The sequence below is a fragment of the Pelophylax lessonae genome (assembly GCF_965119305.1).
Source record: "Pelophylax lessonae genome assembly, chromosome: 13".
In the NCBI taxonomy this organism is placed as follows: Eukaryota; Metazoa; Chordata; class Amphibia; order Anura; family Ranidae; genus Pelophylax; species Pelophylax lessonae.
Window position 1 is genome coordinate 126,771,177 of NC_138780.1, and position 23,552 is coordinate 126,794,728.

The window sequence follows — 23,552 nt, forward strand, 5'->3', positions numbered from 1 at the left end:
GATCTCCGCCTGGAGACCCCGCGTGTGAAACTGGGCGAAGGGAATCGCCTCGAAGGCCGAGACCATCAATCCCAGACATCTCATGCACGTCCGCAGAGACGAGTGCGGAACGTCCCTGAGGGACCTGACTTCCTCCTGAAGAGTTCTGAGTTTGTCTTCCGGCAGGAAAACCTTCGCCTGCACTGAGTCCAGAATCATTCCCAGGTAGGGAAGACGAACCGACGGACTCAGTGTCGACTTTGGAAAATTTATCGCCCAACCAAACTCCTGTAGAGTTTGCATCGTGACAGACAGGTCCTTCTCCAGACCCTGGCTGGTCGCAGACCGAACCAGAATGTCGTCCAGATACCCCAGGACAGAAATGCCCTGGGCCCTCAATAATGCCAGAACCGGTGCAAGCACCTTGGTGAAGACCCGCGGAGCCGAGGCGAGACCAAAAGGTAACGCCACGAACTGGTAGTGATCCTCCGCAATGGCAAATCGAAGGAACCTCTGGTGACCCTCGAAAATGGGGATGTGAAGATACGCATCCTTCAAATCGATGGAGGCCATGAATTCCCCCGGAACCAGGGCAGCCACCACCGACCGCAGGGATTCCATGCGGAACTTGCGAACCCGCACAGAGCGGTTCAGAGCCTTCAAGTCCAGAATTGGACGAACCTTGCCCTCCTTTCTGGGCACGGTGAACAGATTGGAATAAAACCCCCGAAATCTGTCCCGATGAGGCACCGGAACCACCACTCCCTGAGCCCTCAGGTCCCACACCGCCAGGTGCAGGTCCCGCAAGCGCTCTGGAGACAGTTGAAGATTTGAGGGAAAAAATCTGCTCTCCGGCCGAGAGAGAACTCGATCTTGTACCCAGACCGAACGATTTCCTGAACCCATCTGTCCCGCACACGGGCCAACCAGGGCTGAAGAAAACCGAGCAAGCGTCCCCCCACCCCAAAACTGGGCGAGGGCGCCCCTTCAGGCCGAACTGTTATGGGCCGCAGATCCGGATTGACCGGACTTCTGTTTCCCAGACCAGGGCTTCTTCTGAGAGCCTTGACCTTTGAACGGCTTGCCCTTGTAGTGCGGCCGGAAGGCACGAAAGGACCCCTGAGGGGGCCGAAAATTAGCATGCTTCTTCCCAGAAGCCCCCTTAGCCTTGGGGAAATGGGGCAAGAGAGTGCTCTTACCCCCGGTGATCCCCTTAATCAACACATCCAAGGACTCCCCAAAAAAGGCGAGACCCATCATAAGGTAGATTGGCTAAGGTCTTACTTGAGGACTGGTCCACCGACCAACATTTTAACCAAACCAGGCGGCGAGACAACACCGCCACGCTGTGCACGTGTGCAGCCAACGGAACCAGGTCCAGGTCCGCATCACACAGATACATGACACCCTGGTGGATTTGATCCACCATATCCAGGGTCGCCGGCGAGGCCGAATCGGCCACTAGGACGCGCCTAAGCATCTGCGTCCAACTTGCGATCGCCTGGGCCGCCATGAGAGAAGCAAACAGAGCTTTAAGCATAGAACCCGTAACAGAATAAGTATGACGGGCAAGAGACTCCAATCTCCTATCCGTGGCATCACGGAACACAGGGGAATCCTCTGCAGGAATCGCAGTGGCTTTGTTTAAAACCGCAATTGCGTGATCCACTGGGGGAGGCACACACCACCTTTCATCAGTGGAAGGGGAGAAAGGATAACGCAGCTTAAATCTACTTGGTACAGCAAAAGGTTTGCGCAGATTGCGCCATTGTTCCTTAACAGCGCGCTGAAAATCATCATTGCAGGGAAAAACCTGCGGCGTCCTGCGTTTTCTCTGCGTCCCATAAGCCGCCAAGGCAGCGGGGGGACACACTTCATCCTACAAACGCAGCGTTTGCTTTATGGAAGCAATTAACTCATCAATGATTGCAAGCTCTTCAGGCGAGCCAGGGGGAGAATTATCAACCCCCTCAACCTCAGCCTCCACCTCGGACCCCACTAGATCTAGGGAGGAGCGGGACCCCGATAAGGAGGCCCCCGCCATAACAGCCCCATCACCTTCACCCTCAGAATCAGAGGAAAGAGCAACTCTGGGCCTTTTAGTAGATTGAGCAGCCACCAGCATCTGTACCTGAGCAGCAAGGCCAGCCACAATAGTGGCTAAATCCCCCCCTGGGGGGGAAAACAGCGGTCCCCTGGCTTTCCACCAAGGCGGTAGGAAATTTGCCCTCCTGAGAATCCATTGCCCCTGTAATGCTGTACAATAAAGGGTTAACTGCCCCTTTAAGCAAGCGCGGCAAGCGCAGCCCACCGCACCACACGCAAGCACAATGAGACCCCCACAGGGAATATGCAAACTGAACACAGGCAATGGATAGCAAGAACAGAAGGATAAAACCTGAGGAGACCCTCGCCGCTGCCTCGATCGGTGTTCCTGGAAAGAGGAAGTGATGCTGCCAGGGCGCTCTATGAAAGCCTATGGAGGCTACAAGAAAATGGCCGCCATGCATGTAAAACATGCGGCCGGAGCGAGTGTAGGCAAAATGGCGCCGTTTGGCGCCGAAACCGCCGCTCCACAGTGCAGTAAAGCACACATGACATCCCTGTATAAGAATACATGTCAGATCGCCGCAGCGATCGCTGTATATGCCCAAACATGCCCAAAAAAACATGCCCCACAGCACACAGCTTTTCACACTGACCAGGCTGACACACACAGTGTCACACAGCTCCCCCCCCCCCCCTGCAGCCCACAGCATGCAGCCGAGAGATAGGGAGACAAACAGTGTGAATAGAGACAGGTTACACAGTCCCAGACTGACACCCCTCCAGACAGACAGGTCCCCACATAAATACACTTACCTCATAGTGGTGTGGGGGACCCGCACAGGCGAACAAGCCGCTGCACATGAGGCAGGGAGAGTCGCATACAAGACGCACCGAACGTGGGTTAAGAAACCGCACAGCGTCCAGTGAGGTAGCCACCTCACCAAGCATCCCTGCACCGAACAGGGATGGGTCGTTCACTGTGCCAGGAGCGTTACCTGGCTGAACGCTCGATGGCGGACTGGAAAGCCACTGACCCACGACCTGCGACCAGGGGGATCAGCCCGAGACCCAGCCCGCATGATCCTCTTCATCCGAAGAACTAACTAATGCTGACAAAAAGAACAGGTAAGTAAAGGTAGAGAGAAAACTCAAATAAAATATCAAAAAAGAAGAAAGAGTCTGGGGCACAAAGCCCCAGCACAGAGAGAGCCAGCCACTCCTGACAAGCTAGACATTAAAACTGAGATATGGTTGCAGGAAGTAGGAGGGTATTGACTGAGGGGACCACCCCTTGAGGGTGGGATATGTTAAAAGCTTTAATGTTAACATATTCTGTTGCCTAGCTACTCCTTCGGAGCAAAGTCTAATACCCCATATGTGACGAATATGAAGAGGCGGCGACTGTCGGAGGACGTAAGAGAAAGAATATTTGTGGAATTGAAAAAGAGAATAATAATAAATGGGTGGGAATATTATTTGCTGTTTTATACTTAAAACAATGCTGTGTCCTGGGCAAAATGTACTGGCATACCAGTTCCCTACCTGTAAAACAGATAAGCTTCCATTTTTACTTGATTTCCAAACAGTTCTGTAGACCAGAGCTTGTATTTTTTACCTATGCACCCTACTCCTGGTACTTGTGATTCCCTATTAGCCAGTTAGACGATCCATCACGCCTAATGGCCATAAGGTAGGTTGATGGGTGAGAAGGTAGACAAGTGCTCAGCTATGCATAACTGCTTGCCCATTAGAAAGTTTTGTTTTTCTGGGATGAGTGAAAACTCCTGGAGGTCTTCTCTACTAAGCAGGGTAAATTTCAAGCTTTGAAGAGGACAAAGGGCACACCTTAAAAGATAAGTGCACTTTTAAACACAGTGCATTCAGCCACAGGAGATGGTCACAAAAAAGTCAATAGAATACAAGAGTGTGAGTGTGTGTGTGTGTGTGTGTGTGTGTGTGTATGTGTGTATGTATGTGTGTGTGTGTGTGTGTGTGAGAGAGAGAGAGGGGAGGGGGGGGTGAGGCCAAAGGAAAGATGAGCACACATTACTGACAGTGCACTAAATCTTTTAAAGCAGTGGTCGCCGACTAGTAGTCTGAGGCCCGCGTGAAAATTTTGGTGGTCCCCAGGAGTTCGGCGGCGAATCAACATTATAATGGATGTATACCACCAAATGTTGTTCTCAATGCGTGTTGACAGTCAATGCTATCAGCACGCATTGATACCTGATGCCTCCTCTGTAGTTCCGGATATAGTGAACTCAGAGGGAGGCGTCGGGAGTAGTGCAGAGAGCTGGAGGTGAAGAAGGAGGGGACATCTAATGGCAGCACTGACCACAGACTGTGGGAACGAGCACAGACCTTAAGCACAGGGCTGGATAATGAGGTGAGATCCAATAAGAAGTCTGTTTAAGGCAGCAGTGAGATGCTGAGTCCAGGGGGAAGACAGCCAAAGCATTGTGTGTATAAGGCAGCAGTATGATCCAGGGGGAGGGGGGCAGAGAGCCAGAGCATTGTGTATAAGGCATGTGAAATTCAGGTTAGTGGTCTGCGGGATTCAAAGATGTCAGTTTTAGTGGTTTGTGAGGTCCAAAAGGTTGGCAACCACTGCTTTAAAGGACTCCAGTCCAGCAAAAATGCAAGGTATTGGTTTGGAATAAAGAACTAAAATCATCAATACTGCCAGTGAACATTTTCATCTTCTTTCCTTGCAATGCAGAGTAACTGATATACAGTTCAGGACTTGAAAAACAGTGTCTGAGCTCTTACATACAGCAAGAGAAGGGAAACCTGCTGCAATGAAGAAGAATGGGCACACTCTGTAACCTGCTGTTGCCTGTTAAAGATGGAGATTCAATACACAGCAAATGCTTTTAACCAAAAAGGGATGTAGGGTTGCCTTTTGCACTAGAGGTTTTTTTTTTTATTTGTATGGTTTTTTATTTCTCTTTACATGTCTTGTTTAAACACAGTTTTTAGAAGTATTTCTTTAATATAATGACATTTTAAAGCAAACCTGTCGGAACAGGACTGGGAGAAAACACAAATTACTTTTTTGTATAGGTACAGGCTCTTTTTCTGTCATTATTCTGGCTTTACTGCCTATGGGTCACTGAACTCCCATCCTGAATGCTTGTTCCAGTTTAGTGGCTCACTAGTTCGTAAAACCAAGATCAATATGCCAGTCCCAATTCCTGCATCCTTGAAAACCAGTTCAGCAATGACAGCTTACATATTTCTGTCCTCACAGGTTGCTTTTGAAATTCATTACTGTGTGAAGTCCCAATGTTAAAAGAATACACCGGTTCCCTATTTACCTCCATACTCCTTCAGTTATAGGTGAACGTATTACGAAAACCCTTGAGCTGTGCAGGCAAACATGGTAGTCAAGTTTAATACATTGCACTAACTATATGAATTATTTTAAATATTAATAGAGATTTTGGAGTTCAGGGTTGGCAGCAAACACAAATAACCCTTGAAATGCGGGAGCATCTACCATATTCACCCCTGAAACATGCTGACTGGTTTATTAAAGTTTGGCTTTTTTTTTTACCGTATTTATTCGAGTATAACGCGCACATGTGTATAACGCGCACCCCTAATTTTCGATTAAAAATCGGTATAAAATTTTGTTTCACACCAAGCATTGTAATTGACAAAAAAACGTTGAACACGTGCGGCCATGATAAAAATCATTTATTGACAACGTAAACTGGTATAAACACAATGAATTGAATGAAGCGTCATATGCAGAATGTTTTCTCTTGATACCCTGAGTTGCCATCTATCGGGTACCAGTATATCAATTAAAATATGATTGGGTGAAAATATGAAGAACACTGAATTACGGTACGCAAAACACTGAATTGTACAAAAGCAATGCTTACCGTAACGTGTGGGCGAGGCGAGGAAATGAAGCGGCGACCATACAGCGGATAATAAGAATTCTCACCCCCAGTTCGGGCCGCCCACTGTACGCGACAAGGGGACGTTTTTTTTTCCTTCGCCCTCGCGTACAGTGAGCGGCTGCAGCCCGGAAAAGGCGCAGTGCGAACTCACATTTCGCCTGCACCCTCAATGGACCGGCCGCCACTGCCACCCCACCCCTCGTTTATAACGCGCACCCAAACTTTGATTTCTTTTTTTGGAAGAAAATTTTGCGCGTTATACTCGAATAAATACGGTATATCTGGCCTTTCCTTGGATATCAGATTTGGCACGCTTTACAGTCACTTCATTTAATGATACGCAAGGATCCACTTTGACCCAAGAGCTGCCTGTCACGTCTAACCTGAGCTTTAAACCAGACAAATCAATCTGCGCTATCAAGCTCTTTCCAAGATGGGCAAGTAGGGCCAGATCCAAAGAACTTACAATCCACAGGACATAAGGTGTTAAATGATCAAAGTGGAGAGGCAAACCACTTGGGTGAAAGATAATAAAAGCATTGAGATGTTAGGAACAAACTCAGTCGGGGTTTAAGGCCCCAGTCGTGCATTTCTTAAAACTATTTTTGAAATAGGGGCACGTCAATCGCTTTAGCAAGGCAGCTTTTATAGTATTTTAATGAACGGAGACTGCTGTTTTTCTTCACAAAAAAATTCTTTGCATAAAAATAAATCGCTGGACAGTGGAAGTGACTCAGACAACAAGCCCATATGCAATAATGGTGTAGCAACCCAGTAAGACCCAGCTAAGACCAGCAGGCTGCCGCTGAGCAGGAAAGGTGTGTAACAAACCATTTGTGGCAGCTCTGGATAGCAGGCCGAAGGCTTTGTGAAAGCGCTCTAGTTGAATAAGATCTAATATAAGCTTCTAGCAACAATCCTGACAACAAACAACAGCACATGATGCAGTGAGACAGTCATTGTGACAGGAGCTTTTTTTCCCTATTATTTTATTATTTCACAGCAAGGGGGTAATGGTGACACAGAGAAAAACAACAGCGAAATGAGTACACTGATGAACACATGCAACTTACTAGACTGACCAGAGTGTGATGAAAAGGTTATAAATCATACCAGTGCCACAACGCATAATAACTGTGACAAATATCGTCTGGTTCAGGGAGTTGGGCTCTGAGTTGGTGACAGATCATCACATCTGCCAGTATGCTTTCCCTCTTCAGAGATAATAGATGGTAATGCAAGGCAGCAGCATGTCATCAGCCAGCATGCTCAGAAAAAATGAAGAAGTTTGAGCAAGAGAGGAATGTCCACTGACAAGAAAATGCATTTTTGTACACAAGTTCATCTGTGCATATACAAAAGAGATGAGATACCCAACTCCACCCCTTAAGGCCAAGAAGTATGTAGCCCTCAAATACAGAAAATGTGCACTCCAATAAACATTAGGATGGATGGATAGATAGATAGATGGATAGGTAGATAGGTAGATAGGTAGATAGGTAGATAGGTAGATAGGTAGATAGGTAGATAGATAGATAGATAGATAGATAGATAGATAGATAGATAGATAGATAGATAGATAGATAGATAGATAGATAGATAGATAGATAGATAGATAGATAGATAGATAGATAGATAGATAGATAGATAGATAGATAGATAGATAGATAGATAGATAGATAGATATGTCTGTTCCTAAATGTACAGTATAAACAGCATGCAATACAGTATAACATTTATTCCATGGTAATGGGTTGAATTTCTTCTTTTTTCTTTTAAATGTATACTGTTATAAAGTGTTCTCTTCTGTTCATTTACTCCATTTTGTTAATTGATAAAAAAAAAAAAGTAAGATCCCTTTCACACAGGCTTTCCGATCCAGTCTGCTCCAAACAAAAACAAGGTGGATAAACCACCTATCTCCTGCGCTCAGAAAAGCCGACTCCTTGACTGCTCTGTCCACGGGACTTTCAAAATGGCGTCTTGGATGGCTAGAATCCTGCTGCCTAAAAGGACTGGGGCAGTCCAACAATACTGCAAACAAGAAACGCAAAGAAAGGCGCATCGACCTAGCGCATTATCCTCAATATGGGCTTTATTGTTAAAACATAAAAATGGCTACTCCCAAGCAAAGGTATAAATCAATCACATCGGACTCAAAATCTTGAGTATCTCAGAGGGCTCTGAGGAAGAGGCGTATGCCTTGAAACGCGTCAGCCGTCATCCTAATAGGACAAGGGACATTCGTATGGACTACTCTCGATACTCAAGAGTTTGAGTCCGATGTGATTGATTTATACCTTTGCTTGTGAGTAGCCATTTTTATGTTTTAACAATAAAGCCCATATTGAGGATAATGCGCTAGGTCGATGCACCTTTCTTTGTGTTTCTTGTTTCCGATCCAGTCTGCCTGTCAATTTTTAGGCGGACCGGATCGGATGCTCCATGCCTTCTATGTGGACATTTCCGCTGACACCCACTGCTATAAGATCCGATCCTGTCCATGAAATCGGGACAGATGGAAACCCTATTTCCCATCCATCTGGAGGATCGGGTTGGAAAAGATCGGATGAAAACAGACAGGCGGTCCGTTTTCATCCGATCTCCCATAGAGGAGAGCGGGGATCTGACAGCTCCGTCTCTGCACACAGAACGGAGACAGAGCTGTCATCCGCCTGCTCAGCGGGGATCGACGGATCGATCCCCGCTGTGCAAAAATGGAGTCTGCCGGGCGCACTGCCTGTGTGAAAGGGGCCTAAAACTTCTATTTCTAAAAAAGTTCTTAATTTACAGCATTTTTTTCACACCTGTCTAAAACTTTTGCACTTTACTGTACATTGAGGACTATCTTCGTCCATTTTCTTGAAGAAGTGAATCTTTTCCATGAAGAGATAATATAGTCCAAGTGTCGTGTATGATTCAACATGTTTGTTTGGCTAAGTATAAGAACAGAAGGGACGTCTTGGTTGAAAGTGGAAATGGTTTCCTTTTTCTTCATGTATATCATGCAATATATGGCCTACATGATTTTATTGATGGATATGTTGTAATGATAAATACTAATATATAAAAATTTTTTATCAATATTGTAGACTCCATTTTTTGGTGCCAGGAGAGTCCCAATTTTCTGTATTTAAACAAATATTTGTAATACTGAGTTGGGATACAGGCACCTTTCAATAGACACCCAGGGAGGCCTTTTTTTTGCAAATACTGGTATTGTAGACATATTAAACAAATTTAACTGACTAGGAATGTGGAGCTGGATCCTAGATATATCAGCTGAACAGCGGATTGCAGCAGGATAACCCTGGATTTGCTGTGTGGGTGACTATGCGTTTTAAAGAGAACTCACTAATACAAGTAACGGGGGGAAAAAACATGGGGGGGGGGGTTAAGTACAGTTTAAAAGGACAGTTTTGTTTTAAACAGTCCACTAGTTAAAAGAAATAAAAAGCAGCCCAGCAGTGGAAAAATTAAAAAGCAGCTTTGGTTGCAATTTTTATCTTTAATAAGAGAGATCACTGCCTTCACCCAAAGTGGAAAGGCCTTTCTATGCAGCATGCCATAAGAGGACAGGCTTTTCTATTCAGGTTGTGGCTGTTTTCTTTTTAAAAAAAAAAAAAAAAGATTTTTTTTTTTTGGTTGTGTTCCTTAAAGTGATTGTAAAAGGTACATTTCTAAAAAACAAACACGGTATACTTACCTGCTCTGTGCAGTGTTTTTGCACAGAGCAGTCTCGAACCCCCTTTTCTTGGGGTCACCTGCTGGCGCTCCTGGCTCCTCCCGCTGCTGCGTGCGTCCATAGCAAGCCGCTTGCTTTAAAAGCATTCATGTACGCTCACTCCCGAGTCGCGCTCTGTGTTTCCACAGACACACACGGTTTGGCTTGGACCCACCCCTGAGCCCCCCTTACTGGCTGTGATTACCAGCAGCAGGAGCCAATGGCCAGTAAGCAGAGAGAGAACAAACAGCAATGACGACATCAAGTAGAGTGGAGTGGGGAGGAGCTGAACACAGAACGTTTATTACCTTAATGCATAAAGTGCATTAGAGTAAAAACCTTCTGCTTTTAAACAATTCTTAAATGTATAAGACCAGGCCACTTTTTCCATTTCTCCATGGTCCAGCTCGGATGCTCACATGCCCATTGTAGGTGCTTTTGGCTTTGGACACGGGTCATGGGAACCCTGATTGGTCTGTGGCTACATAGCCCCAAACACCACAAACTGTGATACACTGTGTGTTCTGACAACTTTCTATCAGAACCAGCATTAACTTCTTCAGAAATCTGAACTACAGTAGCTCTTCTATTGGATTGGACTACACAAGCCAGGGAATCACCATGCTGACAGCTGAAGAGGCCAGGGATACAGAACTGTGCGGGAAGCTCTTATGTTCATGACACCTTCCCAGCACAGAAATATCTGGTTGGCCTGTACAGAGCTAACCTTATTGCCACCAGCTTCTGAATCTGTGAACTGGCGGTAATTCTTTAAAATCTATTGCTGCCATAGAGTAGCTACGACAGGTTTTACATAAAACTACCTGGAATTGCCGCCTTTGTGGGAATGACACCAAAACTGGCGCAAATGCTTGCCGGAATTAGGTGCAGGTAGTTCTAAAGGAAACTACCACTAGAAATGTGCTGTTAAGGCCCCTTTCACAATTGTGCAAACTAAAAGTCACGAGATTTTGCTGCAATTTCGACTGGACTTGAAGCAATGTCTAGGTCTATGGACCTCAAAACGCATCAAAGTCGGACCAAAGTAGTGCAGGGACTACTTTGAAGTCATACAGCTATGAACCGTACTCATTGGAAATCATGGAGTACAACTTGTCATGCGACTTTGCCATCCCAAGTCGCAGGACAAGTCGCACAAGTGTGAAAGAGGCCTATGACTGTTTTTGAATTTCCCATAATGCTTTTTAGAAATATAATGTCATCCAGTTATGGTTTAGCTCTACTATAACACGGATTCCACTATGTAAACCTGGCTAAACGTTTGTAGGTAATCCCCTCATTACACCTGGCTTATACTCATGCATGAGAAACAAAACAAAATCTAAACAATAAAAAATAAACATATAAATGTGTAATCCAGTTAAATAAAGCTAGAGATTGAGGAAGTCCTGCCAAGATGGGTATTAGCCTGTCACACGCAAACATTGGCGACTCTCCCACATTGATCAACAGGACAGAATAATCGCGTACCACGATTGAAATATAAGGAAAATGTCTATCATACACAAAGGGAATAAACTGCAGGAGGCAAGAAACTGTAACGTATCATGTATACGTAAAGAATGATTAAAAGGCAAAACTTTTTTTTTGTTTTAGATAGAGGGGAGATGGATTTGAACATCTGTCAGGTTTTTATTGCTGTCTGTGTCCCCATTAGGGAGATTCACCCTTTCATTTTGTCCTGTTTACCATCATAATTGAAAGTAAAAGAAAATCCAAATTTTAGGTTGTCCCCAGAAAAGTAACTGAGGGATAGATCTTCTATTCCTAGGTGATCCCTGCTGACGTCATATGTTGGATGACGAAACGCGTCGGGTCCCATGCTACGCCCTACGTCTCTTCCGGTTCCCTGGAACGCAGCCAGAACGCAAACCGGCTGTGGCGCTACTGCAAGCTTGTAAACCTGAATGTAAGTGGCTACATTTTTAATTAAAATATAGAATATACATACTACACCATGAGCTTCCGCTGTTTCCTTATGGCTTGATCGTATATGGCTTGAGTGAAGTATCTAGCAGAACCCACACCAGCCCTTCTCACACAGTGGAGAAACTCCCGAGTTTTTTAAAGAGTGCGGGGAGACGAGAGTCTGGCCGAATACCGGGACTTCTTTGAAAGCTAGACCCCAAGGGGTCATCTGGTAAGTGAGTGGGGCACCTGGTGACGAATTCCTTTTCTTCCCTCATTTGCATGAAGGATGCAATTTTTCTGAACACCAAGCACTGCAATCACTTTGATTTGTTTGCTGCACAATTGCACTTGCACGTTCAAGTTTTAAGGACTATAATTTGTACTCGTATGTATTTATTTATAGTTGCACAGTCACTTTATGTTTTATCACTTGGGGCAACCCATAATCAATTATTATTGTGATTTGTGTTTTTATGTATTGAATTGCACAGATAATATTGAGCGCTGTCCCCTTTTGTTTCACATAGATCTTCTATCGGGGACACTAGTTCTGGTGACCTGGGGGTCCCCAAGAGATTCCCTTAATTTCCAGGGATTTCTTCCCACTTCCTGTTTTGGTTATGGGACAGGAAATTAAGTTAAAACTCCCAAAAGGGACAAAGATGGCAAAAAATAAACCCTACAGGGATTATAACCGTCCCTTATTTAATCCAAAGTGAAAAAACAAGTTTTGCCTATAGTTTTACGTTAAATAAGTTCTAGGACCAGGGCTTTCTTCCAGCTGGAACGTGACATAACTCCGTCCCACCACTTCCGGCACAGGCCCTCTGCTACCCGCTCCCCACTGTCACTTACAAACACAGAAACCCGGCTCCTGTGTTTACAAGTGATATCCTGTCTCTCAGTGGCTTCCGAAGTTCTGATCTCCTTAGCAACTCCCACCGAGTCCAGGGCAGAGACAAGGGAGATGCAGGCGCCCCTGGTGCGGTCATGAGCAGGAGTGGAGCATCATGTAGTAGGCTGCATCCATCTGTTGCCTTGGGCCCAGACGCCAACACTCCTGCTGGATGGTCTTCCCTGCAAGTGAGAGAGGCGGAAAGTTCCTGGTTTTACTACTACTACTACTAAGATTTGTATCTGTAATATAACCAATTCTGCTATGGTCATATATCTGGTAAAATAACTCATAATGATATCCAGAAAAACACTGCTACCGAGCTAGAAATTCCTCTCAATTTACATTTATCCGAAAGATAATTTACCCACCGCAAGCAAATTCAGCAAGGTTTTCACAGTGTCTCAGAGGTGGTCTGTAGCCTCTTTTCACATCATTCTGTGCAACTCTCCTTTCCAAAAAATGCAGAGCACTGTGCTAACAACAAATAACTAATTGGCCTGCACTTTCTTAAGGACTATTTTGAAAATGAGGATGACGCTAGCCATAGAGCATTAATGACCAGATGGATACAATACATGCTGCGGTTGTGCCCACAGCAGTTTAGTTGCAAGTCTTAACTTCAATGGCCTCCATACTTTAAGGAGCTAAGTGTGCAAAAAATCCCAATTTGTATCAAATCAATTAACCACTTTAGGTCTGCTCACATTGCTGCTACTGCAGCAATGTGGCTCGTTATCGTCTAGCGACATAGTACTACGTCGCTGGACTCCTCCCCCTGTAGGCGGTGCTCGCGCGCCGCCAGAGGCGCGCTCCCGCTGTTTTTAGTCACAGCGGGAGTCGGGCCAGGGGAGGCCCGCTGCTCTTCCCCGATCGTCGGGGAATGGAGTGTGGAAATCCGCCCGCTTGTGTAAACAGAGCAGGCGGATCTCCTAAGTGACAGGCAGGGACAGATAGCATGGTTCAGCATAGCTGAACATGCGATCTGTCCCTGACTCACTCAGTCACCTCCCCCCACACACGTTAGTAAGCACTAGGCATACATTAACCCCTCCCTCTCCAATAAAATTAACCCCTTCCCTGCCAGTGTCATTTTTACAGTAACAGTGCATATATATAGCACTGATTACTGCAGTAATTTCACTGGTACCCCCAAAAGTGTCAAAAATGTCAGTCAAGTGTCCGATCTGTCCGCCACAATGTCGCAGTCCCGCAAAAAAAAAAAAAAATCGCAGATCGCTGCCATTACTCGTTAAAAAAAAAAAACACCAAAAATTACAGAAATCTTTCCCTTAGTTAGTAAACGCAATAACTTTTGCGCAAACCAATTAAAATACGCTTATTGTGATTTTTTTTTACCAAACATATGTAGCAGAAAACAAATTGGCCAAAAATTGTAAAAAAAATTTGATTTTTACATTTTTTTGGAAAAAAAATGTTAAAAATATTGTTATTTTTTCAAAATAAACGCTGTTTTTTTGTTTATAGCGCAAAAAGTAAAAATCGCAAAGGTGATCAAATACCACCAAAAGAAAGCTCTGTTTGTGGGAAAAAAAGGACGTAAATTTCGTTTGGGTACGGCGTCGCACGACCGCGCAATTCTCAGTTAAGATCGCACAGCGCCGAAACGCAAAAAGTTGCCCAGACGTAAGAAAGCAAAATCCTCCGGTGGTAAAGTGGTTAACAATGGTTATTTAGCCTGCTCTTCTTCAGATAACATTTAAGAAAGCACTGAAATCACTGGATCACCATGACTGCTATAAAAACTTTCCGAAGGACAGATATGACTTGGAAGCCAACCTATTCCTCTCAACATTATCCTCAGAACTGAACGAGGAATTCCCTGCTTCCCCCACCCTCTCTCTCATCTCAGTGCAGGTGGTCCATGACTTTATTCTATCTTAAGTCACAGGCCAGATGTGGGAGAAAAGAAAGCAAGTACAGAGACTCTGAATTCCTGTAGACAGATTGCGGTCCTCGGAATGTGGTGGGTTTTGTCTAATTTTAGTCAGTGTTTAACACACCCGTCCTGTGGTCTGAGGGGCTGAAAGAGAAAAGTCAAGTATTTCTCTGTGGGGCACACAGTAAATTGCTACTATTACATACCTCGTACTCCAATTCCAGGGTAGTCTTCTCCTTCTGTTTAATCATGTCAGCTATGGCTGGGTCCACCTGAAATTTAAATAGAAATTAAATTCATATTTTCAAAACTATATATAACTTGAAGGCTTAAAGAGTGAAGCCATTTTCAGTACAACAAACACCCAAGTTTGCAATCCTTTTTTTTTTACAAATATTTTATTAGACATAAAAAAAAGACTTAATTTTACACTACATTAGGTTGAACTCACAGAGCTGTTTCTCTTGCTCAGTAGTCGGTCACTTCCTCAGCTTCAGTGGACATAAGATACTATGGCATCTAACAACTAAATGACTGGTGGAAGTGCCTAGTGCTGGGAGAGGGCAGGTTTTCTCTCGACATGGAGAGAAGTCAAGGCCCTGTCCACAACCAGTTATTAAAGTGATAATAAACACACACTGTTAAAATTACATTGTCCCTTCGCTTTCTGTATGTGGATGATGGACCGGTAATTACTGTATTTTCTGGCGTATAAGACTACTTTTGAACCTCAAAAAAATCGCCCAAAAATGGGGGGTTGTCTTATACGCCGAGTATAATATCTCCAAGGTAACCTAAGTATGAGTATTAACGGTAGATGTAATCTCTCAAGATGCTGGCTGTGTGGGAATCCTGTACCGGTATACCGGATGTACCGTAGCTTCGGCTACATACAGTGTACCGTGCTGAGCCAATCACGGAGAGTGATGTATTCTATTATTGAATGCAAAGCCTTCTCGGATTGGCGGAGTAACATCAGCCCGCCTCTCTGAGTCAATCCGAGCAGGCTTTGCATTCAATAATAGAATACATGGCTCACTGTGATTGGCTCAGAGCGGTATACTGTATGTAGCCGAAGCTATGGTACATCCCACACAGCCAGCGTCTTGAGATTACATCTACTGGTAATACTTATACTTAGGTTACCCTGGAGATATTATGAGAGATTACATGTATTACAGTACTTGAGATACCTTGGAGATCTATGAGAAATCTGATGTTTTTCAATGGTGTTGCCTTGCTTCGGAAGGGGGGGTAGTCTTATACCGCGAGTATAGCACAAAACCTATGTTTTAACTTGAAAATTCGGGGGGGGTCGGCTTATACGCCGGAAAATACGGTATTTTAATTTAAAAAAAAAAAATCAATGTACCTTCTTCCTTATCAATATACAGCTGTCACATGACCCAGCTCTCTCCCAGCCTGTCTGCAAGGAAACATAACCAGGAGGAGCTTCTGCTGCTGGTCACACAAAAAAAAGCCTTTTGAATACAGAGTATAAATAAATGTCAATAAACTGTTTTAAATGGTCATACAAATATATATTTTAAATCAAATATTTATTATTTTATGGCAATAACATGGTGTGGGCGGATTTCTGCCCATCACAGGCTGTGCCATTTCCCCCCAGCCTGTGTCTTTTACTAAGAGGGAGGTGAGGCCTCACTCAATCTTCATGTAATATCCTACCCCCATTGGGTTTAGCTGGTTAGTGGGCATGGAAGAGGAGCGAGGGAGTGGTCTGTCATTTACCACTGTGTATACACCCACATGTTTGAGTCTATAGTTTCATGGGCTGCTCAGATGCAATAGGGAGGAAATGCTCAGCATAGAAACTCACTGAAAACTGAGCATGTGCAGAGTTGCCACCACAGCTGCAAAATCCCTAGCTGAATTGGAGACATAAAAAGAAGGTGGAGATAGAGAGCAGCGGGATCAAACAGGTTTCTTGCAGAATACAGACAACAAATCTCATAGTGACTGACTAAGTATGAACAGAATGTAATACAGCATTTATGGATAGTTTTTTTAGGATGTGGGTTTAGTGACACTTTAAAATAAAAAGGTATTCCACAGGGATCAGTTTGAAGACTAAATCTTACCACACATTACAATATGATGTCTCCTTTAGATCTGCTAACAACTATGTTGTGCAAAAGCGTGCCTGCCTTGGATAGAAACTGATTGGATGGTGTAGCTAGGTCCTCATAATACATACTTTAGAAAATCTATGGAGATTTAAATATGTGTTGCCAAAAGCACTTGTGCTGCCTATATTTCAGAAAGTTTTTGTTTTATTTACCTTAGGAACTTTTTGTGCTAGATCAGGTTCATTTTACAGTGATAATAAAGCTTTGGATTTTTTTAAATTAAAATAATAAACATGTATTACTTACCCGCTGTGTGCAATGGTTTTGCACAGAGCAGCCCTGATGCTCCTGTTCACGGGTCCCCTGCCAGCAACCCCTGGCTCCTCCTCCTTGGCCAGTCTATAGACCCAGACAGGGCGGGTCGGTCCTGTTCCCCGGTCCCTCGTTACAGGATTTGATTTAAAGCAGCGGGAATCATTCAATCTGCCCTGAGAGGAGAGAGAGAGCTGGAAGAGCTGCTGCTCTAGTGAACAGCACTGGATCAAAATCTGGCTCGGGTAAGTAAAAACAGGGGGGGGGGGAAATCATGCAGCACAGAAGGTGTTTTACCCTAATGCATAGCATGCATTAAGGTAAAAAAAAATGTAAGGCTTTAGAACCACTTTAAATTGGCAGTAAACCTCAGTCATAGAATCTGAGCAAAGCACATATATCTGTAGTGTTTACGCATCTCTCTCCAAAGCTCTAAGTGTTGTTTCTCTCTGGTGCTTTGTTCTTCTGTTACCAGCATGAGTCACTTCTGACAAAATTTCTCAGCACGTGAGATAATATTTGTGTTGGAGAGGAAGCTGAGCATGTAGCTTGCCTAGTCAGAACACAGTTCTTCTGCTGTTTGGAGGGGGTGTGTTCCTTTCCCCCAATCAGATCTCACTCAGTGTAACTGCAGCCTATCCACCCCTCCTCTCTGCTCCTGACAGATGAAGTAGGATTTTAATACGTTTCTGCCCTTTTGAAGGGATGTAGGGAAGAGAGGGCTGCAGAAAAACAAGTAAAACTTATGTATGAGGATTTGTTTCATCTGAGGCTGTTAACGTCACTGGGTATATGTGAGGGTTTACAAACACTTTAAGGGTGCAGGCTTAATAGCTATTTATCTAGTAAATACTGTACGTACTGTAAGTAGAAGCAAACAGTGTAAAGTGGAAAAAAGGAAAAATTAGCAATAAAGTCAAAAGACCACTAAATCTGTCAAAATATATCACCTTTGTTATAGTATATGTGTTTACAGGTATAAGGATGTCTCTCCTGTGGTAAGGAAAAATGTTATCTAGTCTCAGGTAACTAGAAAACAAATAATGACATTCCTGAGTAATTTTTAAAGAAAAGTGCAAGCATTCACCTGGATATTGGCAGTGCCTGCTACACCTGACTGTGTATAAAATACACAAAACTGGAGCAGCCAGAATCTACGCCAGCTGTGTTTGGCAGCCAATCAGCTTAAATCTTTTATTTTTGCAGCTTAAAGCCCCGTACACACGATCAGATTATCGAACGATCTGTCATCCATTTTTTGTGGCATGCTAGTCTGATGTGGAAAGTGAAGAGGTTATTTTCATACAAATTTTCCCGTACGACAGAATTCTGCTTCAGAAGTGATGTCTTGTGTTGGATTGCTTTGTATGTGTTCTTTCGTCTCTGAGCATGCCTAGTCTTGCTCTTAATATTTTTTTCCGTCGAAATCTGTACTAATCAGACGAAAATCGAACGTTGTATTGCGGACGACAAAAATTATATAGCCTGCACATCAGGATTTTGTCAGCCGAAAAGTCGGAGTTGGCTGTCGAAAGCACTGTACTAACAATCCGAAAATCGGCAGATCGGTCGTCGGACGAATTTTCCCTACAGATTTTCTTATCGTGTGTACGGGCCTTAACTCTACAAGTTGAAGATAGAAGCTGACTGGTTGCCATGCACGGCTCCTCCAGAATCTGTCAGCTTCAGATTCTGTCTGCTCCAGTTTTGATAAGTTCCTCCCAATGTGTCAAAACACATGATTGAGAAGATAATAGAGTACAAATTATAGATATTTATATAAAGTAAATAAAACGATTGCAACAAAAGTGCACACTGTGCCCCTAAATAAACAGAGGTCCTTCAAGGTGCCAAGTTTATAATCCCTTATTGTACAGTGACAGCGCACACCCCACTGTGCAGGTGACTATAGCAGTGCACTATCGCTTCTTGTCCTCTTCCTCCCATGATCAAGAAGTGATCACCTGGGAAAGAGAAAAATGCAGGAGGCAGAGCAACACAGAGCTTTCTGCTGCCTGACCCTTTGGTTAGTGTTCGTCCAGACACTCATCAGAGGGAACCTACTGGCTGCATCATCTTCTCTACTCATTTAGGCAGAAGAACTCCCAGATCAGTCTTCCTCTGGTAAGTGTCTGTACAGGTGCTTATCGGAGGGAGTCAGCCTGGTGTGCAGATCTGCGGTTTATATCTGTGCTACCGTGTAGGGCCTAGAAACAGCAACATTGCCAAATTGCGATTTTCCAGTTTCTCACACAAGTCACAAATCCTCTCCAACACAGGCGCACTATGTTGCACGTCTTTTGTTTTGATGCAGCTGGAATGTACCTGGGCTTTCAAAACCATATTTTTTTCCCATCTGTGTCCTAATAATTTCCTTCACTTTCTAACGTCCCGTTAGGAGGATTTCTCCTCTATTCCTACTCTGACAACTCAAAATGTAGGATTCTTCTCCATACGGTCCCCCACGACAATGGTCACCGGGACAAATAGGGTAAATTTCCCTAGCAGACACACAAACCGCAAATAAATACTCCTTTTTCCTTTGTAATGCAGGAGAGCTGTAGAATAAACTCCACCTGTCCATCAGAGGAGCACAGGTCACACACACCAGGCCTGCTTGTACACAGAGCTGTATGCGTTCAGATGGATTAGATCACTGTCTGGCAGTTTAATTCAGTGAAAGATGCAGAGGTCAAAGGAGTACAAAAAATGTATCACAATTTCACATCATTATCTGATGGGCACAGATTGCTTCTTCTCTACACAGTTGTTTGGATGTACATCACCTATTTAGACCATTAAAAATGAGTGGTGTCACTGTGCTGTGAACATTAGGAAATGGCAACTGGATCTGGCAGGTTGTTCCTAAATAAAAAGTAAAATCAGGCAAAGAGCTGAAAAGAGAAAGCATGCAAAAAAGCTTACACATGGCTATAGGAAAGCTTCCAACAATACAGCCACTTTATTAGCTAGCTTAAAGGTTAAAGTTAAAGAAAATGTATTTCAATTGCAGGCAACATTTAGCCCTGCTAAGCATCTTCTACATTTAAACTAAGAGCATTTCAGAAACAAAATACAACCTGTTCTGCTGGGGTAACGCAGTCAGTACTTTATCTTTCAATGCTGGCAGTATCTGGCACAGACAGAGCCCAACCCCTTCTTTAAACTTGTTCCTCTCAATAAACGTAATCCTTAGGTTACCTGCACAATAGGCGTTTAGCCCATGCACATCCAATTCCAGAATTTTAGTAAGCCAGGAGGCAGAGGTGCAGGTCCAGTCCCACTGCCTGCAACCTGTCAAGCTCTATGGCAGGCTGAAATACACTGTGGCTGGACGGTGTTGAACACTGTACAAAATGGTACTCGAATTTAGCCCCGTATTCAGGCTACTGGTAAAGCATGGGGGAAGGGAGTCATTAGGTGGAGTCCTCCTTTTTTCCAAACCCATTAGAGCAGGCATGTTCAACCTGCGGCCCGAGGGCCGCATGCGGCCCAGAACCACAGCCAACTGCCCCCTGACAATTATTACTTTTTTTGCTGGGGAGGAAGGAAGTTGAGTCGGGGGCACAGCCACAGTGGCTTCCAACTAACTGTAGGCAGAGGCTGCCTTGGAGGGGAGGAGGAGCGCTGTTGGATTACAAGCTGATCGGGGATCTCCTGCTTACACAGCGGTCGTTGTCATAGGAAGCCCCGCTTCCTGGACTATGATAGACAGCACATTGGTGACTTCTATCATAGGAGCCGGTCCAGGAGGCAGGACTTTGTATGACAGCGGTCGCTGGGTAAGCGGGAGATCCCCGCAATCCATCGGCTCTCCTCTCTCTTCATTGCAGACTAAATTGGATGGGCATGCACTGGTGAGGCTGCATTGGATGGGCATGCACTGGTGAAGCTGCATTGGATGTGCATACACTAGTGAGGCTGCATTGGATAGGCATGCACTGGTGAAGCTGCATTGGATGTGCACTGGTGAGGCTGCATTGGATGGGCACTGATCAGGTTTCATTGGGTGGGCATGTACTGGTCAGGCTGCATTGGATGAGCATGCACTGGTGAGGCTGCATTGTTGGGCACTGATCAGGCTGCATTGGATGGGCAGGCACTGGTGACGTTGCATTGGATGGCACGGTTTAGGCTGCATTGGATGGGCACGCACTAGGCTGCAAGTGCCGTGCGATCCCCCAGCTGCTGCGGAAGACTTAGGATGTCTGCAGTCAGTGACAGAGCCTGTTACTCCTGTATAGTTCTGGCTCTGTCTCAGGCGGAGTGATATGAAATGCACTCCATCTGTGACAGGAGCCATACAGGAAGCAACGGCTCTGCTCTCTACTGCAGCCGCTGCTTCCTCCAGCAGTACCCAACGTCATGACCAGCAGTACCCACACGACCAGCATTACCCGCCAGCAGTAACCGCCAACAGTCTGCAAAATAAGTAGAAAAGGTATGTGCATTAGTGTGTGTAAATTGTTGCAATATGTTTTTTTAATAACCAGTTGTGTTTTGTCATAATATGTCATGTCCTTGTTCATACATGTATGAATAAGGACATGACATTTTCTGGCTGCCTAAGTCATATGTGCTAGGGGTGCAACTATCCCCCAACACATAATTGTAGACACTGATCTGTAGACGCTGATCACTTCAAATCACTGTTTCTTTAAAATCTCTCAGAAGACGTAAACCTCTGTCTACTGATTGCATTTCATTTGATCATCCTCTAGTTGTGTTAAATTAGTGCAGGGGAGGGGGGAGGGCGCAGTGCCGGAAAGGGCGTGGCAGCGTTTTATTACTTATAGAACTTAACTATAGTATAATTTTATATGCGGCCCGAGAAAATTTCTCTACACTCAATGTGGCCCAGAGAAGCCGAAAGGTTGGACACCCATGCATTAGAGGATTTACAGTTTTTGGGCAGCCAGAAGAGCGGGGTGTGTCGAGGTCAGCTGCATGGCAGTTTCGGGGTGAGGAGGGGGGAGAAGTAAATGTTCCCTCCAATAGTTTGTGAGGGACTTTAAGTAGGTCAGGGCTTGTATATATGGCCAAAGGTCACTAAATTTACAGTCCAGGGTGTTGGTGGGGTACCTGTTGTGTGTTTGCCAGTCAAGCAGTTGCGAATGCAATGTGGAATTTATTTTGCCATTGATGGAGCCAAAAGTAAGGGGTCATATAGCAGAGGGGAAGCCCAGCCATTGCAGATAGCAGTAATGGTGCAGCAATGTACAATAATTGAAAGTGGATACTGTGTTTCTTTCTTTTTATCTTGCAGGAACACAGGGTGGATCAGCGGGTGTAGAGGTGATCATTAAGAGTGACTGGAAGTGATGATATCTAAAAGGAGATGGACAAGGAAATAGCATGGAGTATTTGGGTGAGGTCAAATCTGTAACCAATTTAATTACATCAGATGTTGAGGAAGATACCTCTGAGGGAAGAGTTTATGGGCAATTCAGAAATTGTTCAAAGCTAAGAGGGTCGGGGAAAGACAGAGAGGAGGAGGTTGACAAGCTAGTTAAGAAGGTGAAAGTGGTCATCGAAGCAGACACTCATGCTGCCTCCCTGTTAGCAATTCACTGTCACCTATCCAAGAACATGGATAAGGTGATAAGAGATTCTCAGAAGGGAAGAAATGCAAGCCAAGCCACAGGGAACAAGTACAGAGGAAGGTCGGAAGGGGATTATAGAAAAAATTCCTAAGCATTGCATGAACTTGATAATATACTTTAGTCTGATCATTCATGTAGAGTCGTTCTATGGTATAAAATATTGGTCAGACTTTAATAGGATGAACGTACATGGGGGCGAAGGTTAGATTTGCATTGGTCAGAGGGATTCTTGACTTATGGCCAAGGCTGGTACAAAGTGAGGGACATCTGAATCTGGGCCAGTGAAACAGTTGTCATTGACTTACAAGTCGAGAGCGCTCTGCTGGGATTATAATGAGAAGCATTGCAGGAGCGAGTTTGCATGCAAGTTCAAGCACATTCTTGGGGGAGAGAAACCCTTTTTGTGCTCCTGGGAATAGCAGTGACACCTATTAAAAGGTGCACAAGTTGACAACTTAGCTACAAACATACCTAAATAAGGAGGCAACATAATTGATCCGGGAGGGATGAGTTGAGTTTTGGTGGCATCACTGTTAGGGGCAGTGCTCAAAAAGGATAGTGGTAAACATCAATTTGATACCCTTCATACCAATGAATGACGTCACAGTGGGCAGAGCGTGCAGAGAAGGAAATGGGGAGGAATGCGGAGTTGGCAAAAACAGACATATGAGTATGCAATAAACTGCTGCTTTTAGACCCAAAAACTGGATTGTAAACACAAATTACTAACTGGACTGTAAATTCTACATACATTTATGTCTACCACACACTACATGGATAATTTTCTGCTATTAGGGAAAGTGGGCAATAATGAATGTTAGATCCTGCTAAAAGTGGTTTTGGCAGTACTCAAGGATTTTGGGGAACTGGTGGCACCTCAAAAAACAATATCTCCCACCATGTGCTTGTCTTACCTAGGTAAGCATATGCAGACCAACCGAGCAGACAATGTAGCAGACTTGCTAGCCAAAGTGAAGCGGGCCGGACAGGCTGGGATGGTGACGCTGAAATGCAGAGACTGTTGGTAGCACTTAACCTTGCAGTTAGGGTGATACAAACGGGGAGGGTTTTAGTTGACAGTTGGAGTTTGTATTTACTTTTTGCAAAACTGTTGAAAATTAATTGTGCCATAAAAGGGTTTAAGCTTTAGTGGCAAG

The 23,552-nt window shown here is 44.5% G+C and overlaps 1 protein-coding gene across 1 annotated transcript in view; it reads right to left on the minus strand.

Moving 5' to 3' along the window:
- The window catches only part of COX16 (cytochrome c oxidase assembly factor COX16), a 165,983-nt gene that overhangs the window by 72,913 nt on the left and 69,518 nt on the right, over window positions 1-23,552 (minus strand). The window contains exon 3 of the mRNA XM_082275494.1: window positions 14,597-14,662. Coding sequence (XP_082131620.1) covers window positions 14,597-14,662 — 66 coding nt within the window. The remainder of the gene's footprint in view (window positions 1-14,596; window positions 14,663-23,552) is intronic.